Source organism: Barbus barbus (genome assembly GCF_936440315.1).
Source record: "Barbus barbus genome assembly, chromosome: 19".
In the NCBI taxonomy this organism is placed as follows: Eukaryota; Metazoa; Chordata; class Actinopteri; order Cypriniformes; family Cyprinidae; genus Barbus; species Barbus barbus.
Genome location: NC_136747.1, coordinates 26,500,526 through 26,518,257, shown reverse-complemented (window position 1 = coordinate 26,518,257; position 17,732 = coordinate 26,500,526). Strand labels below are relative to the sequence as shown.

The window sequence follows — 17,732 nt, the reverse complement described above, 5'->3', positions numbered from 1 at the left end:
GTTATGCCCTGTAGATGATGAGATTTGCAAAGCTTTTGCAATTTGACATTGAGGAACGTTGTTTTTTAAGTATTCCACAATCTTTTTATGCACACTTTCACAGATTGGAGAGCCTCTGCCCAGCTTTACTTCTGAGAGACCCTGCCTCTCTAAGACATCCCTTTTATAGCTAATTACAGACCTGATGTCAATTAACTTAATTAGTTGCTAGATGTTCTCCCAGCTGAATCTGTTCAAAAGTTCTTGCTTTTTCAGCCCTTTATTGCCCCCGTGCCAACTTTTTAAAAAACTGTAGCAGGCATCAAAATGAGCTCATTTAGTAGATAAAAGTGTAGAATTTCTCAGTTTAAACATTTGTTATGTTATCTATGTTCTATTGTTAATAAAATATTGGCTCATGTAATTTTGAAAGCCTTTTAGTTTTAATTTTATTCAAATAATAATAAAAAAAACATCCCAACATTTCCGTAACATTTTGTAAGTAATCAAAGTGCAAAGACCGCAAGAGTGGGTATTTGGACAAGACAGATGTTACAGGCAGCATAACGTTCTCCACGGCTTTCCAGACCCTTTCACATCTGTCACATGAGCTCAGGGTGAACCTGCTCTCATCGGTGAAAAGCACAGGGCACCAGTGGCAGACCTGCCAATTCTGGTTTCTGGTGTTCAATGGCAGATGCCAATCGAGCTCCACGGTGCCAGGCAGTGAGTACGGGGCCCACTAGAGGATGCCGGGACCTCAGGCAACCCTCATGAAGAATGTTTATGATTGTTTGAGACAATCACACCAGTGCCCTGCTGAAGGTCATTTTGTAGGGCTCTGGCAGTGCTCATCCTGTTCCTCCTTGCACAAAGGAGCAAATACACGATGTGTCTTAGTAATCTTTGATCAAAATCTGAACATTTGCTTCTGCTCTGGAATGGCATTCCTTCTCTGATGACGTCAGTTTGACGGCTTGGGCAGAATATACTTAAAACCACACCCTCTATTCAGTATTCCGTTTCAGCTGGAAATATGTCACAACACTAAAATAAAGTGGGCAGCAACTTCCGGTTCATAAAGACTTTAAGACTAGAAGGGAGAATGTGGACATTAAAATAGCGTGATTTGTGTCACACTGTACAACAATAATTACAATTTTTGCGTTATTGTAAGGTTTAGGTTTGGGGTACGTGTAGACATTAATAAAACGCATAATCTAACAGGTAGAAATTTAAATTTCATTTTTTATTTTCTGGTCGGGGCTTACTTTACTTTACTATAGTCATTTAGCAGACGCTTTTATCCAAAGTGACTTACCAATAAGAAAAACATAACGGAGCTAACATGGCAGCCTTGATCCGGTTGCACCATATTTCTCTCCAAGTCTCAAACGTGGAAAAAGTTGCTCAAAAACTCGTGTCCCGGTTCCAGTTTAACGTGTTCGCGGCCAGACTGACAGACCGAGCGAAGCAGCTCGCGCTCCGGAGAGGATCGGCCGTGTTTGTGGTCAACGAGAGGTCGCACGAGGCGGCACGGTGGCTGAATAGACATCAGTCACGTGAGCACCGAGATTCGCGCTGTCTGTACGCAGCCCAGGCGCATTATCCGGTCGACACCGTGAGTAACGTGTGCTTCGAAGTGGAGGACGTGCAGAGCGCGTGCGCGGCGCTGCGAGATCGCGGTTCGTGCGAGTTTCTCCAGTCGCCCACTGAGGTTCATGATGACAGCGGCAGGGTCACCTACTCCATCATACGTTCTCCGGTGGGTAACGTGTGCCACACACTCATTGACCGCTCTCAGTACCAGGGGCTCTTCCTGCCTGGTTTTCATCAGGTCGACTCGGACTTCCAGACCGCGGGCCGCTCGGAGTGTCCCATCACGCATTTCGACCACATCACCTTCGCCTGTCCCCGCAGCAGCAGCGCGCACATCAGCTGCTGGTACCGCGAACACTTCGGCTTCCAGAGATTCTTCATTGACAGGTATCAGTGTTATTATCGTTCTAGTGCTGCTGCTCACCCATATCTATATATATTATTATTACAACCGGCATTCTTGGAGCTCGAACGCCAAGGTCATGTATTCGATTCCTAAGGAATGCATGAACTGATCCGATGCATGCATTGAATACAATGTAATGTAAGTCGTTTTGAAGTAGTGTCTGACAGATGCATAAACGTAAATGGTTCAGACAAAATGCATGCATACACTGAATGCAATGCAAGTCGCTTTGGAGTGAAGTGTGTGACAGATGAATTTTATTGTAGCCTATATATTTAGTTTTTTCATCAATGTATTTACAACACCAGTGTACCATTTTACCAGATTTAGTCCTACACTTATTCACTTTTATTTGTAAATAAAACATTTAAATAAATGTTTAACATTTAAATAAACAATTATTAACATTTAAATAAAAATGTTTCACTAGGTTTTATAAAATATATTGTGCACCCATGATTTTTCTAGAGTATCTTTTGCTGCTGAATTATCCACAAACCTAGTTTATAATAGTATTTTTTTGTCATAGATTATGATTATATATTTTTTCCATTTGTTATTTTTCATTAAAATAAAGTGCCGATATGTAGGCTAGTAGATTGTATTTAACTACTGCAAAAGAGTGACGATCAGGTCAACACACAGAAGTATAGAAATTCTGCATTGATTTAAAAAAAAACAACTGCGCTGGTATCGGATTGAATCGCCAGACACATTTTTTTTTAAAAATGGTATGCATCCCTAATCCTTGTTTATCTTCTCAGTTTCCCCTCAAATGTAAATCAAATGCCCATTTACAAAAAGATTTCTATTTCAAATAATTGCTGTTCATTCATTCATCTATGAATCCTGAAAAATAAAATGTATAGCAGTTTCCACAAAAAATACGAAGCAGCACAACTGTTTTCAACATTGATAATAATCTGAAATGCAGCCTAAATATGTGTGTGCATTAAAGAAACTTAAAAAAATCTGAATTATTCTAGACTTTTGACCGGAAATGTGCATGAACTACCTTAAATCTGCCAAATGCATGAATCTAAATGTAAAATTGCTGTTGATGAAAACAATTAAGACCTCATGCTGCTGAGTCTCTCAAACTAGTCAAATATGTTCAGAATTATTACTCATGACCCATTCTGTGCAGGAATGAGGATGTGGATGAGGGATTCGTGCTGAACGACGACAGGATCGGGCTGCGACTGACGGCTATGGAATACTGGAAATGCAGCGAGTCGGGAATCACACTACCGTTCAAAGATGAGAAAGAGCAGGATTGCAAGTTTGTGATCGCAGAGTCTCTTCCGCAGGAGGGTAACATTATTGTGTACTTACATGTTTTTATGTTATTTGTTGTTTAGTCAGTCAGATTGACTGGTGTAGTGATGTAAATGTTCTGTACAGTGAGAGTTTTGAAGCATTAAGATATTGAATGCTTTTTTGAAGAAGTCTCTTTTCTTCACCAAGCCTGCATATCCAAAGTACGGCAAAAACAGTGCCATTTTGAAATATTTTTACTATTTAAAATGATTGTTTTCTATTTGAATATATTTTAAAATGTCATTTATTCCTGTGATTTCAAAGCTGTATTTTCAGCATCATTACTCCAGTCTTTAGTATCACATGATCCTTCAGAAATCATTCTAATATTTTGATTTGCTGCTCAAAAAACATTTATTATTAATTTATAATTAATAGTAGAAAAAAAAAAACTCCAAGCTTTTGAATGGTAAAATGTGTAATGTTACAAAAGCTTTGTATTTCATATACATGCTGATCTTTCTATTCATCAAAGAATCCTAAAAAAATGTACTCAACTGTTTTAAATATTGATAATAATAATAAAAAATGTTTCTTGAACAGCAAATCAGCGTATTAGAATGATTTGTGAAGGATCATGTGACACTAAAGACTGGAGTAATGAAGCTGAGAATTCAGATTTGATCACAGAAATAAATTTCATTTTTAAAAATTCATAAAGCCAAGACACTCGAGTAGTGTGGATTTAAAAAAAAAAAAAAAAAAGCCTATGTCATGTGACGAACTCATTGTTTAAATGAACTCTGTGTTTGTAAATTGACATCCTGATGAAGGGGAGTTAGCTGCAACGCGTTGGTGCACAAATGTATTGTTATTAAATTCTAAAGCCATGTGAATAAAGTCTTTTTAATTTTTTCACACTACTCAAGTGCCTTGGAGTATTTTGATGATGCAAAATAATCCTGCATCCAAAGAGAACCGATTTATGGTGTTTTTACACCCCAGCAGCAGTTTGTTTTTTTTAATATAAATTTGAATGTATATTTTAAAATGTATTGAAGGAGAGGAATCCTGGATCCATCATGGCCTTATAAAAATGTTAATTATAGTATTTCCTGTGTAATATTTCTGTCTCCCTGTAACAGTGAACTTTTACATGCAGAGTCTCTATTTTCTCTATTTTCATGACTGCTATGTCACAGAGGTCATTGGGACCTCCCATCATCTACGTGACCAACAAGTGATTATGACAGGTTTTAGTCTGCCTTTCGAGCTGCTCTCGTTGTCTGTTTGTTATGAACCGTACCTGATAAGGACTAGGGCTGAGGCAACCTTGAAGTAAGATAAGTGTTTCTCTGCGTATGTGTGTTAGTATCTGTCTGTCCAGGGAGATGTGGAGACAGCCCCAGGATGAAACGTTCATCTGCCGATGTCCAGGGTATCAGTCTTTGGAGAGATGTATTGCGTCTGACCACTTGTCACCAAAATAATCGTTACAAGATATGCTTCAAGTTTGACGTGCATGTGTGGAGATTCTAAGTTTGTTTCGACCAATCATAATCTTGTTTACCTATGCATTGACTAATTAGTAACCTCTGTTAGAGTATAATTACTGGTGTTTCTAAAATGTACACAGAGCGGCCTACGAATTCCATCGAGAGTGTTGAAGCTGACTTCTGCTGAAGAAATTGCAAACTATTTTCTTCAGTAAATATTTCTTCATTTGATTGCATCTCTGACTCCTGGGTTTTGACTGTAAATTCCCCTACAATATTCAAATAGAAAACAGTTTTAAATAGTCAAATCTTTCAAAATTGTACTGTTTTTGCTGTGCTTTGGATCAAATAAATGCAGGCTTGGTGAGCAGAAGAAACTTCTTTAAAACATGAAAAATGTTACCGTTTAAAAACTTCTGACTGGTAGTGTACAGTCTCACATCATTGCTGTCAGATTGACCAACCGGCCTCCAGAAGTTCCTAACAGTGGTTTAATTTCAGGCAGTAACCAGATTGACTCGTTTCTGGATCAGCACCGAGGCGCAGGAATCCAACACATTGGGCTCTACACCGAGGACATCGTGAGAACAGCTTGCACTCTGAGTCGGGCTGGAGTCCAGTTCTATACTCCTCCGCCTGCGTACTACACTAAGGTCAGTGTGCATCTGTCGAGCAGGACACAGTCACACAGGCTGCGCAGTAGAGCCTGAAAGTCTGAGGCCACTTTGAAAAGATTTGATCGCAATCTAAAAGGTCTAAAAAAATCAGATTGAGCTTTATTTCGAGGTGACTAATCAAATATAAGTAAATAAGTGTAAAAAGGCGGTCAGATGGTGTCTTCTGTTGAAGGTCAGGATGTTTTTGGATCATCTCATGATCATGTTCCCCAGCAGGATCTCAGGTTTAATTCATGTTTCTCTCAGATGGTTGTGCTCATTATATTAGGTTAGTGCTGGGGAATGTCAGTTATGCAACCGAATATTGTTCTGTGATCTCCTGTGCACTCAGTCGTGTTGTCCTCTAGCTCATGCTCTGCTCGTAACGCCGCAGGTGGGAAAGCAGGAGGAGATCGAGGCAGCAGGTCATGACCCTCACGCTCTGAGTCAGTATGGCATTCTGCTGGACACTGACATGTACACGGGCACGGACGAACTGATCACAGGCGGCCAGCGGTACGACACTATCACTACGGTCACTGACAAGACATTACGTTTAGTATTATAGAAGTTATTATTATGCATTTATATGCAGCAAATACAAAGGTACCTGTATAATGCACACACCAAAATGTTTTAATAGTTTTTGTTTTCATCAAAACCCGCTTTTTTGATGAAGTTTGTTTCTTTATCAGATTTGGAGAAATGTAGCCTTCCATCACTTGCTTACCACTGGATCCTCTGCAGTGAATGGGTGCCGTCAGAATGAGAGTCCAAACAGCTGATAAAAACATCACAATAATCCACACCACTCCAGTCCATCAGTTAACATCTTGAGAAGACACAAGCTGAAACAAATCCATCCTTAAGATGTTTATAACTAAAATATGAATCTATTATCCATAATAAGGGACATTCTATAAGGTGAAAAATGCTTAATGAGGCTTAATGCATTAAAACTGTGGTTTTAAAGGACCAAATTCAGTAAACACATTATTAAAAGCCATATAATGTACAGACAAGCAGATACAAACCATAATATGAACAAAACGCGTTTAATTGCGCATTAAGCATTTTCCTCCTATAGAAAACCGTTATAAGGAAAACGCTTAACGTGACTAATTGTGTTAAGACAGTGTTTTTAAGTGACCAAACTCAGTAAACACATTATTAATAAAGCATATAATGTACAGACAAGCAGATGAGTCCAGAAAAATAACACAAAATGTTTAAAAATGTGTTAAGCAGTTTCCTCTCAAGGAAAACGCTTAACGTGGCTTTATGCATTAAAATGACAAAACTCAATAAATTGTATCAATAAATCATACTATGTACAGATATACTTGAGTTTGGTCTTTTAAATACACTGTTTTAATGCATTATGCCACTTTAAGTGTTAAAGCAAAATGCTTAACGGGTATTATGGCTCATATCTGCTTGTCTGCACACATAGTAGGATTTATTAAGTGTTTACTGATCTTGCTCATTTAAAAACTTAATGCATTAATCTGTTAAGTTTTTTCCTTATGGGAGGAAAACGCTTAATGCATGATTAATCGCGTTGAGTTCTTATTCTGGACTCATCTGCTTGTCTGTACATGGTATGCTTTATTAATGTGTGTTTAATGAGTTTGGTCTTTTAAAAACACTGGTTTAATGCATTAAACCACGCTAAGTGTTTTTCATGTTAAGTTTTTTCGAATTTCCCCATAATAACGCTTCCACTGATGGCACCCATTCACTGCAGAGGATCCATTGGTGAACAAGTGATGCAATGCTACATTTCTCCAAATCTGATGAAGAAACTCATCTTTGATGGCCTGAGAATGAGGATATTTTCAGCATATTTGGGTGAACTCTTTTTCCTTTAAGGCCTGTCAAACTTGGGTGATGACAGCTAAAACAACAGAAATTCTTAGTTTAAATATCTGTTTAATACAAATGCTTTTCAAATCATGTTTTTTGCTGCATTGTGGTTGATATAAACACAGATTTTCCTCATTTCACAGGTACTTGCTCCAGGTGTTCACCAAGCCCCTTTTCGGAGACGACTCCTTCTACCTGGAGCTCATCGAGCGCAGAGGCGGCACCGGCTTCGGCGAGGGAAATATCCGTGCGCTCTGGAGATCCGTACAGGCCTACAAGGAGAACAAAGAGCGTGATGAGGAGGAGCGTGAAAGCAAAAAGAGCACACATCAGTGACATCACTGAAAAAAAAAAACGTTACTGGAGGCACTTGTGACAACTAGCCACGCTCTCTGATAATGTGCTTATACTCTACCTCTCTTTAGCTGTATATGAGCCGTGATCAGTGTTTGTTTTTTACTGAAGAGGAAATACAGTGAGGAAAATAATTATTTGATCCCCTGCTGATTTTGTAAGTTTGCCCACTTAAAAAAAAGGGCTTATTTTTATGGTAGGTTTATTTTAACTGATATATTATTTATATATTGTGCAAGGTATGATAAAAAGAACAAAACAACGCAAATGCAGTATAGTGTTTAATTGATGTAGCGGGGAAAAAAAAGAAAATCTCAGCCAGGTAACAGTAAAATGAAAAACAATGGGAAAAAGATAAACCAATAACACTTGAATAAGGCAAAAAGCAACAAATAAATAGTCACAATACAAAAAAACAAGATAAACCAAATTAAACCATTACAAACACGTGATAAAATACAGAAACCAACAAACAAGAGACAAATGAAATGCAACTCATTGTGCAAAAAATTAAATATACATACTTAAAAAACAATGTAAAAGATTCGCTCTCTTAACTATAAATGGTTTGGTTTACATTAACATCTTGTGAAGCCGTTCTTCTCTTTCTGCCACCCTCACGGTCACCAGCTAGATGAAACTTTTCTAACCTCCAGCTCAGATGTGTGTGCCCATACAGGATTTTGACTTTCAACATTCATTCATGACATGTGAGGAGGGGGAGGAGGAGTGCCAGAAAGACTAAAAAAAATAAATAAAAAAAAAAATGCACTTACCAACCACAATGTTTTAATGCTCCAAACTTTGGTATGGTGTTTTCCCATTTACACCTCTCCAGTTCACCGCTTTAGCCAAGTCATTTTTGATTGCCTGCCTCATAATTCGCCAGACCATGTCCTTCACATCCACTCCACCCAGCAATCCAAGTTCATGAACCTGAAACATTTTAAGCATGCTGTCTGTCACTATTAAGCTAAAACACGATTGATCACACACACAATTTACTTATAACAGTAATTACAAAGAGACCAGAGTGATAACAGTAGGCAACTATGCATAACAGACTGTTACCTACCACTTTTTATCTCATTTCCAGACAGGATTGAAGATCACTTTCCAGGGAAGTTTATGACCTTAAGTCTTTAATTGGTTAGATTCTGTGATGTCATGAACATTGTTTGATTTGAGATCTTGCACCATCCTTATAATGTTCCTCTGCTGCTCCATATTTTTTTAGTTATGTCAGAGAAGTGCTGAAACATCACACACAGGAATTAGTAGGTTTACCACACCCATCCTATGAAATGAGCCTTACACCAAGAGTGAATATATGACAGAAAACAAAGAAATCTTACATCTTATGAATGAGTCACAGCTTGAGACTATATTTCTCTGGGTTCTGGGTGTTTCATGATGCCAGTTCCTGCAGTGGGTGGTTATGTCTTTGTCCTAGAGGACTTGGTTAGAAGCTGAACAAAACTTGGATTGTAAATTAGACAGCTGTGGCAAATTTTTTAGGGGTGTGGTGGGCTCCTCATCAGTGTCTCATTCATCCAGTAGGCACTTGTTTCATCTTTAGATAAGGCAAGAAATTAATGATTACTAATTTAATGATTTCCTCTTAGATGATAAAGCGCTAATTGTTGGAGATTTTAACATTCACGTTGATAATACAAATGATGCGTTAGTACTTGCGTTTACTGACCTAATAAACTCTTTTGGAGTCAAGCAAAACGTCACCGGGCCCACTCATTTTAATCATACGCTAAATTTAATTATATCGTATGGAATTGATCTTACCGATATATATCGTACCTCAAAGTGTTGTTACTGATCATTTCCTTGTATCATGCATGCTGCGTATTACTGATATTGGTTATATGGTCCGCGTTATCGTCCGGGCAGAACTATTGTTCCAGCCACCAAAGACAGATTCACAAATTCACAAGATTTATCTCAACTGCTCTGTGTACCCATAAATACACATGAACTACACGAAATGACTAGCAACATGGGCGCTATCTTCTCCAATACATTAGAAGCTGTTGCCCCCCTCAAATTGAAAAAGGTTAGAGAAAAGCGTACTGTGCCATGGTACAACAGTTATACCCATTCTCTCAAGAAAGAAACTCGTAATCTTGAGCGCAAATGGAGAAAAACTAACTTGGAAGTTTTTAGAATTGCGTGGAAAAACAGTATGTCCAGCTATAGACAGGCTCTAAAAGCTGCCAGGGCAGAGCATATCCGCAAACTCATAGATAACCAAAACAATCCAAGGTTCTTGTTTAGCACAGTGGCTAGATTAACAAATAAACACGCCACCCGATCTAAATATTCCCTCACAGTTTAATAGTATTGACTTCATGAATTTCTTTACTGATAAAATAGATAACATCAGAAATACAATAACAAATGTATATTCTACTGCGTCTAGTATTTCAGCTTCATTCATCGCACCCAAAGAAAAACTGCAGTCCTTTACAACTATAGGACAGGAAGAGCTAAATAAACTTATCAGTGCATCTAAACCAACAACGTGTTTATTAGATCCTGTACCCACTAAACTACTGAAAGAGTTGTTACCTGTAGCAGAAGAACCGCTTCTCAATATTATTAACTCATCGTTATCTTTAGGTCACGTCCCAAAACCATTCAAGGTGGCGGTTATTAAGCCTCTTATTAAGAAACCACAACTAGATTCTAATGAACTGGCAAATTACAGACCCATTTCAAATCTTCCATTTAGGTCTAAAATTTTAGAAAAAGTTGTCTACTCTATGCTCCTTCTTGCAAAAAAAATGATCTCTATGAAGAATTTCAGTCAGGTTTCAGGCCTCACCATAGTACAGAAACTGCACTTGTTAAAATTACAAATGACTTGCTTCTTGCTTCAGACAAAGGCTGCATCTCATTGCTAGTATTACTTGATCTTAGTGCTGCGTTCGACACTATAGACCATGACATACTCATAGATTGATTACAAAACTATACTGGTATTCAAGGGCAGGCTTTAAGATGGTTTAGATCCTACCTGTCCGATCGCTACCACTTTGTTCATTTAAATGGGGAGTCATCTCAGTTATCATCAGTAAAGTATGGAGTACCACAAGGATCTGTCTTAGGTCCTCTGCTATTTTCAATATACATGTTGCCCCTTGGTAATATTATTAGAAAATACAGGATTAATTTTCGTTGTTATGCTGATGATACTCAACTATATATCTCAACAAGACCAGATGAAACTTCTAAACTAAGCTAATAGATTGTGTAAAAAATATAAAAGGTTGGATGACCAATAATTTCCTCCAATTAAATTCAGGTAAGACAGAGATATTTATTGGACCAAAATCCAGTACACAGAATCTCTTGGATTACAATTTGCAACTAGACGGATGCACTGTCACGTCCTCTAAAGTAAAAAATCTGGGTGTTATATTAGACAGCAACTTGTCCTTTGAAAATCATATTTCCCATGTTACAAAAACAGCATTCTTTCATCTTAGAAACATTGCCAAGCGTCGAAACATGCTACCTGTTTCTGATGCAGAAAAGCTAGTTCATGCATTCATGACCTCTAGACTGAACTATTGTAATGCACTGCTAGCTGGTTGTCCTGCATCTTCAATAAACAAGCTACAGATACGGCTAGAGTTCTTACCAGGTCAAGAAAATATGATCATATCACCCCAATTTTTTCAGGTCTCTGCACTGGCTACCTATTAAGTTCATTTACAAAACATTATTACTTGCCTATAAGGCCCTAAATGGTTTAGCCCTAATTGGTTCTGGACTTTTGGTAGTACCTAGGATAGCAAAGTCCACTAAAGGAGGTAGAGCTTTTTCACATTTGGCTCCCAAACTCTGGAATAGCCTTCCTGATAACGTTCAGGGTTCAGACACACTCTCTCTGTTTAAATCTAGATTAAAGACACATCTCTTTAGCCAAGCATTCACATAATGCATCTTATAATCTTATACTGCAGTTATATCTGATCAAATGTACATTATTATTATTCTTTAGCTTGGGTTGAACAAATCATTTTTGCTTAGATGTAACAGCAGCTACGCTAATTATGTCTCTATTTGTTTCTCTGTTTCTAATTAACATCCTGTGGTAACTAGGAATTACAGAAGCTTCAGTCTGGATCCAACCCTTAAATGATCTGAGATGACCAAACACCTGAGAAAAGATGATGCCAACCCCTCAGAGGACCTCAGAGGATGCCAACGCTCAGACAACATACAGAATTACCAGATTTGGCCACAAGTTAAATATATTAAGGTTCTGCAATATATAAATATATTGTGGAAACTTAATTTCCTGTAGAGCTGCTTAGCAACGATTTGTATCGTAAAAAGCGCTATACAAATAAACTTGAACTAAATTTGATAAAGCGAGGGTGTTATGTTCATGTAAATATACTATTCCGTGAAATATTCATTTTTTGCAGTTAAAAAAGGAATGTGCATTTTAATCTGTTAAATTGCATAATCATACAAAGACCTGTTAGACAGGTCTGTGTCAAGGAATTACATAATACACAATCTCACGTTTTGCGTTTTGGTGGCATCAGGGAGCCAGACACAGCCTCTGACTGGAGATCGGTCTGTTCTGCAAAAGCTTCCAGCATGCGTCACTGTAATTATCTATGAAAGACGGAATGTAAAAATCAGAACAATCTGAGAAGTTTTCTACCATTTAGCCTTTTAAATTAAACACTGTATACAGAAAGGATGTATACATACTTGCAATATATAGAATTTTAACTTTATATGCAGACAAAGAGTCCAGGGGTTGCCTCAAACACTTGGTGTCTGGGACTAGGCTTAAGCCAAGGGAAAAAGTTTAAATTCTATTATTGTGAGGTGAATAACTACCTTAAACAATAAAACTGATTTATTGTTTAATCAATTTATTGATTTACTGGTTTATATGGAGGCCATAAACACATCATTCTTCACCCAGATTGCAGGCACAACCTCAACTTCTTTAGTCTCAGCAAAGCTGATTGTGTGGCACATGATTTCTGCAAGCAAAACACAAATGTGAATAACATACATATATATATATATTAAAAAAAAGATAATATAAAGACCAATACAGAAGAGCAGTTATGACTCTTAGTTGCCATACTTGTGTAGATTGTGTCCAAGCATATCACAAAATCTCCATTTGCAATACTTTTTCATTCGTATTAATTCCTTTTCCTCCAGATTTAAACATCTTATTGACAGCCCTTTTTCACGTTACTTCACTCAGTGTAAGACCACGTTTTCCTTTATGCACTGTAAATGGGGACTGAGAATAACTGTAGTGCCTTTAAAATAAAAACAAATGAAATCCAATGATAGAAAAGAGGTAAACACGAACAAAAAGCCAATCAAGTAACGCACTGCAGAGAAATGGGTGAAACCTACATGTTAGTTGAGATTTTAAAAGAATGAACTTACCTTGATGTATTAAAGCATAACTGCTGCTGTCCATAAGCCCAGGATATATAGGCTATTTATAGTTTAATAAATCTTGATCATCTATTTATCTACTGCAACAGCTGTCATGGCCATATTAAGGATTTCCTGGAGCATCATCAAGAATATTACTTCTGTGATATAATATATGGAGTTTATGCATGAGGATGCCCTCTGGCTTCCAGTACACACCTACTCTGGGTTTTCGAACTCAACTGTTTATGTTCACTTCAGATTAAAACCAACTCAGTTTTGGTTAATACTCACCAAAATGGGCATTTTGACATACTTTTGTGTGTATTTCACGGTTTACAATAATCAGTGAAAAATAACTAAACTGGGTATTCGTGAACTATTTGAGAAGTGGCTTTTTAGGTCAGAAAACTGGTCTTAAGAGAGTGTGTGAGTATCAAATTAAGTTCTCTTATGTAGTTCACCCAGAAATACAAATTCTGTCATTAATTACTCACCCTCATGTCGTTCCAAGCCTGTAAAACCTTTGTTCATCTTCAGAACAGAAATTAAGATATTGTTGTCCTTACTACGTTTCTGTGCCTGGGAACATCACAGTTGCATTGTCGTCTACGCAGGATCAGAAAGCTCTCAGATTTCATCAAAAATATCTAAATTTGTGGTCCCAAGATGAACAAAGGTCTTTCAGGTGTGGAATTACATCGTTTTGGAAACATTAAAATAAGGTCTCGTTTGATAACATTAGTTAATACATTACCTAACAATGATCAATGTATGTTTACATAATTTATTAATCAGTTAATGTTACTTAAAAATGTTCCTGTTAGTTCACAGTACATTAACTAATGTTAACAGATACAACTTTATTAACTAAGATAAATAAACATTATATGAATATTGTACAAGCTCACTAATATAGTTAATGTTAACCAACAAAATCTTAACATATGAAGTGTTACCAATGTTTTATAAATTATTCCCTTTGAGTGCGTGTTTCACACCCTTTCATTGCTGAAACCCCTTAAAACCAGACTGCCACAGGGTTCCTTTAAATGCATGCGTCTGCTATTCATGGTTTTCCCGATGCCACCAGTGTGGCGGTTAGACTGGTTGCTTGGGCCCGTCTTCACCCCATATAGTCTATTTATCCTTAAGCTGTCAAGCCAATGCAGTTAAATTACTCTTTTTAGCAGCCAAATGCAACAAACACCTAAATATTAAAATAAACTATTTTTTAATAGTGTCACATAAAATAATTAAAATGTAGGTGTTACATATGCTATAAATGCCCGATTTGAAAGTGACATCAGCATATAGTGCTTAACTGTATAATTTTGCAAAGTCTTCAGGCTGATCAGGCAGTTCTTCCAGTAGTGCTGGATTTTTTCTGTAGATATAAGCATTCGCATCTGCATCTTCCCTCTGCATCAGCTCAGCCAATGAGGAGACACAAGTATCGTGGTCGTTCAGCATACCAGGCAGATGAGAGGACTTGTGTTGAATTCGTGTCGATCGCCGCACAGGCGTCAGAAACTTGAGGTCTTTGATGACGTTTTTGCGTCGTGAGCCACTGCCTGGTGCTGTTTTGCATTCAATTATTTTTTTCACTCTAAATGACGAGAAAAGCAAATTAATACTTGAATTTCTTGCATGTGTATGTGTCTTTGTAGATACCATTAAATTACCCTAAACTCACTTTTGCAAATATGGAGTTGTTTTCACATTGTATTTCACAATGGATGCCCCTGCCATCTCTGGAGTGGTGCTCTTCGTCTTCTCATCACTGTCATCATCTTCACTTGCAAATGGCTTCTTCTCCTTCGGTTCATGATAATCATCCTCATTCTTTATGACAGCCGCCTTGGTGTCTTCTGCAATGTCGCTCTCTGAGTTTTCCTCCTCTTCCAGAATTTCAAACACTTTATCGGTTTCCTGCTCCTTCACTTGCACTCTTTTCTCTGCCACCACATCAGATTTGTCAATGTTTACACCTATCGGGGATGGCCAAAAACATATGAGCCATTTAGAAAAATCACATCAAGAATCGAAAAGAGTCTGGTAATATTAGAATTAATTTGCAATTCCTGCATAAAGAATCTGGATAAGACTCACCATCTTCACATGATGAGGGCATCTCCATTGCCTCCAATTCATCACACAACTTCAACACCAACCGTGTATTGCATATAAAGCAGAAAAGCAGAAATTACAATAATAAAAAAAAAATATGAAGTCAATACACATCAGCGAATATCTATCTGTCTGCCAGTCTATCAGTTTCAAAATTAGAGCTGTCTTATGGATCTTACCGACTCCGTCCTTATCTCTGGGTCAACGGGCAAATCCATATCACTGATGTTCTGCAAGTTTAGTGTGGGATTCATAATATTGCTTGATCTCCTAGAACACACTGTTTTATTGTCAGGGACTTCAATATCATTAGTTTGGTCATCAGTCTTCAATGCAGCAGTTGGTTTTACAGCCTCAGACTGGGCACCAATTGTAGCTTTCGGTTCAGTTATAGGCCGCGGAGCTGGTTTTAGATTTCTTGAAAAGGTTGCAGACTTTTCCGAGATTGGAGGCCTCTTCAGAGTCTTTCCCTTCCACTCTGCAAACTTTGCTCTGAAAGTACAGTATAAACATTGGACAATCACATCAATATATCCTCTTCGATCAGCAGATTATCACACTTATCCAGTTAAAACTGATCAGGTAAGGCAAGGCTGAAGTTAATAAATTACACTATTGTTCAAAAATTAAACTCTTATGCTCAACAAGGTTCCATTTATTTGATCAAAAACACAGTAAAACAGTAATATTGTGAAATAATATTTAAAATAAGCTTTCTATTTTAATGTAGTTTAAAATGTACTTTTTTTCTTGTGTTTGCAAAGCTGATTTTTCAGCAGCATTACTCCAATCTTCAGTGTCACGTGATTTAACTTCAGAAATCATTCTAATATGCTGGATGCATGCTCAAGAAAATATTTATTGGACATTATTTATTATAATCACCGTTTAAAACAGTTGTGCAGAGTAATATTTTTGTTGAAAGCATGATACATTATCAGTATTCTTTGATAAATATTTTTTTGTAACATAGTAAATGTCTTTGATAAATTTAATCCATCCTGGCTGAATAATAATAAAAATGTATGCATCTTACTGACCCCAAACTATTCAATGGTAATGTATACAACTCACCTTCTCTCTTCAGCTGTCTTTATTTGCACTTTGTACTGGCTGACTGTACTTGTGACAGGCCTGCAGACTCTCTGTTCAGTGGAGGCGGTTTTGGGTTTCTCCACCTGCACAGTCTTCTCTTTCTTCTTTGAAGCGATGGGTTTGCTGACGGCCGAGCGCCCTGTAGCTAGAGGGGCTGACCTGGGAAGAGCACAAGCACCTGCTTGGGTGACAGTGCCTGGGATGCTCTGAGGTATCCGTTTATGGGAAACGGGCACCTGGACTGGTTTTTCAGTGGCATTCACCTGGATATCAGAGACAGATTTCGGTCTAGATGACACAGCAGAGTTTACTCTGGGTTTAGTGGACATCGGCAGGGAAGAAACAGACTTGGACCGAACTGTAGGCCATTCAGGTTTAGGTCTAGTCAAATCCGGTTTTGAAATCGCTTTCTTTGCTGTGATCTTCTCATCAGCACTGGGCTTTCTGAAACAGTCGATTTTAGATTGCACTACACGACCCTTATACATACCAGGTATATTAGAGGGTGGTTTTTGAACTTCTTTCACAAGAGTCCTGTGTCTTAATGCGTTACGCTTGGGAAGATCAGCATTAGTTTTAGTCTTTGGTCTAACATCCTTCTCTCTTGTTCCAGAGTTGTCCTCCTTAAGATCATTATTCGACTGAAGGGGTACAGATCTACATATCACTTTTTGTTTTGATACAGTACCACTGAGGACTTGTTTTTTTGGGCCACATTCTGGTTTAGTGTTTTCCTTGTTGCTCTGAATAGAAAGAATAAAGGATCAGAACGAAGTAAACTACATTTTAAGCGCACAGACATCTTTCACACTTTTAAATGCAAGAGTTTTTTTTTATATATAAATCTATAAAAGAACCGGCCAACTTCACAAAATGCAATGATCACCTTTCTCACCACTGACTCCATTCTGTGCATCTACAAGTACTTATAAGATGATGGTCTTCCCCTGCAGAACACTTATAACATTCAAACAACAAAATAGCAACATTTCCATTTTTAAAACATATATACATATACATATCAGTACTAAAAGAGACCCTATTATACGAACACTTCAAAAAAAAAAATCCAAATCACGACAATACTCGCATAACAGTTGCCCATATAATCTACTAACGTTATCTACTGTTTCTTCGATCAGCCTGGTAAGACAAGTATAAAAATCTGAAGAAAAAAATGAATTTGAAGAACAATTATGAGCGCACGCTCTATCAAACAAACCTGCACTCTTTCACGATCCACGTGTCAGCATCAGACTCAGCACTTCCGGTTTCAATTAGTAGAATTTCCGCCTGCGTTATTGTCAATGGGCTGAAGTAGTTAATATTGACAAGCGAATTAAAACTTTGTTGAACCTGACAATAAACATCCGTGTTTTTAGAAGATACCCTACCATATATATAACCTATATATAAAAATTATTCCTAATAAATCTCATTTGTTTTCCT

At 37.5% G+C, this 17,732-nt stretch overlaps 2 protein-coding genes across 3 annotated transcripts; one reads left to right on the top strand and one right to left on the bottom strand.

The window, feature by feature from the left end:
- Positions 1-1,324: 1,324 nt before the first annotated feature.
- On the top strand, positions 1,325-7,859 carry LOC306885429 (4-hydroxyphenylpyruvate dioxygenase-like protein). The gene is made up of 5 exons (XM_079441929.1): positions 1,325-1,965; positions 3,132-3,298; positions 5,242-5,393; positions 5,791-5,912; positions 7,406-7,859. The coding sequence occupies exons 1-5, from the start codon at positions 1,328-1,330 to the stop codon at positions 7,596-7,598; spliced, it is 1,272 nt and encodes a 423-aa protein (XP_079298055.1). The 5' UTR covers positions 1,325-1,327; the 3' UTR covers positions 7,599-7,859.
- A 5,979-nt stretch (positions 7,860-13,838) lies between these two features.
- LOC306885428 (cytoskeleton-associated protein 2-like) lies at positions 13,839-17,558 on the bottom strand. 2 transcript variants are annotated; one of them, XM_079441927.1, is made up of 7 exons: positions 17,506-17,558; positions 17,170-17,230; positions 16,263-17,026; positions 15,368-15,680; positions 15,171-15,219; positions 14,755-15,049; positions 13,839-14,667 (listed from the first exon to the last, which is right to left on the bottom strand). In XM_079441927.1, the coding sequence occupies exons 2-7, from the start codon at positions 17,197-17,199 to the stop codon at positions 14,379-14,381; spliced, it is 1,740 nt and encodes a 579-aa protein (XP_079298053.1). In that variant the 5' UTR covers positions 17,200-17,230; positions 17,506-17,558; the 3' UTR covers positions 13,839-14,378. The 2 variants fall into 2 exon arrangements, with proteins under 2 accessions (XP_079298053.1, XP_079298054.1); XM_079441928.1 differs by having other exon boundaries at positions 17,170-17,240; positions 17,506-17,551.
- Positions 17,559-17,732: the final 174 nt, after the last annotated feature.

Excerpts from the sequence above, each read along its gene's own strand:
- LOC306885428 (XM_079441927.1), bottom strand. The coding sequence starts at position 17,199 with ATGCACAGAATGGAGTCAGTGGTGAGAAAG. Across the intron at positions 17,027-17,169 it reads TGGAGTCAGTGGTGAGAAAG|AGCAACAAGGAAAACACTAA; the intron begins GTGATCATTGCA and ends CTTTCTATTCAG. Across the intron at positions 15,050-15,170 it reads GCCCTCATCATGTGAAGATG|GTGTAAACATTGACAAATCT; the intron begins GTGAGTCTTATC and ends CATCCCCGATAG.
- LOC306885429 (XM_079441929.1), top strand. The coding sequence starts at position 1,328 with ATGGCAGCCTTGATCCGGTTGCACCATATTTCTCTCCAAGTCTCAAAC. Across the intron at positions 1,966-3,131 it reads CAGAGATTCTTCATTGACAG|GAATGAGGATGTGGATGAGG; the intron begins GTATCAGTGTTA and ends CATTCTGTGCAG. Across the intron at positions 3,299-5,241 it reads AGAGTCTCTTCCGCAGGAGG|GCAGTAACCAGATTGACTCG; the intron begins GTAACATTATTG and ends GTTTAATTTCAG.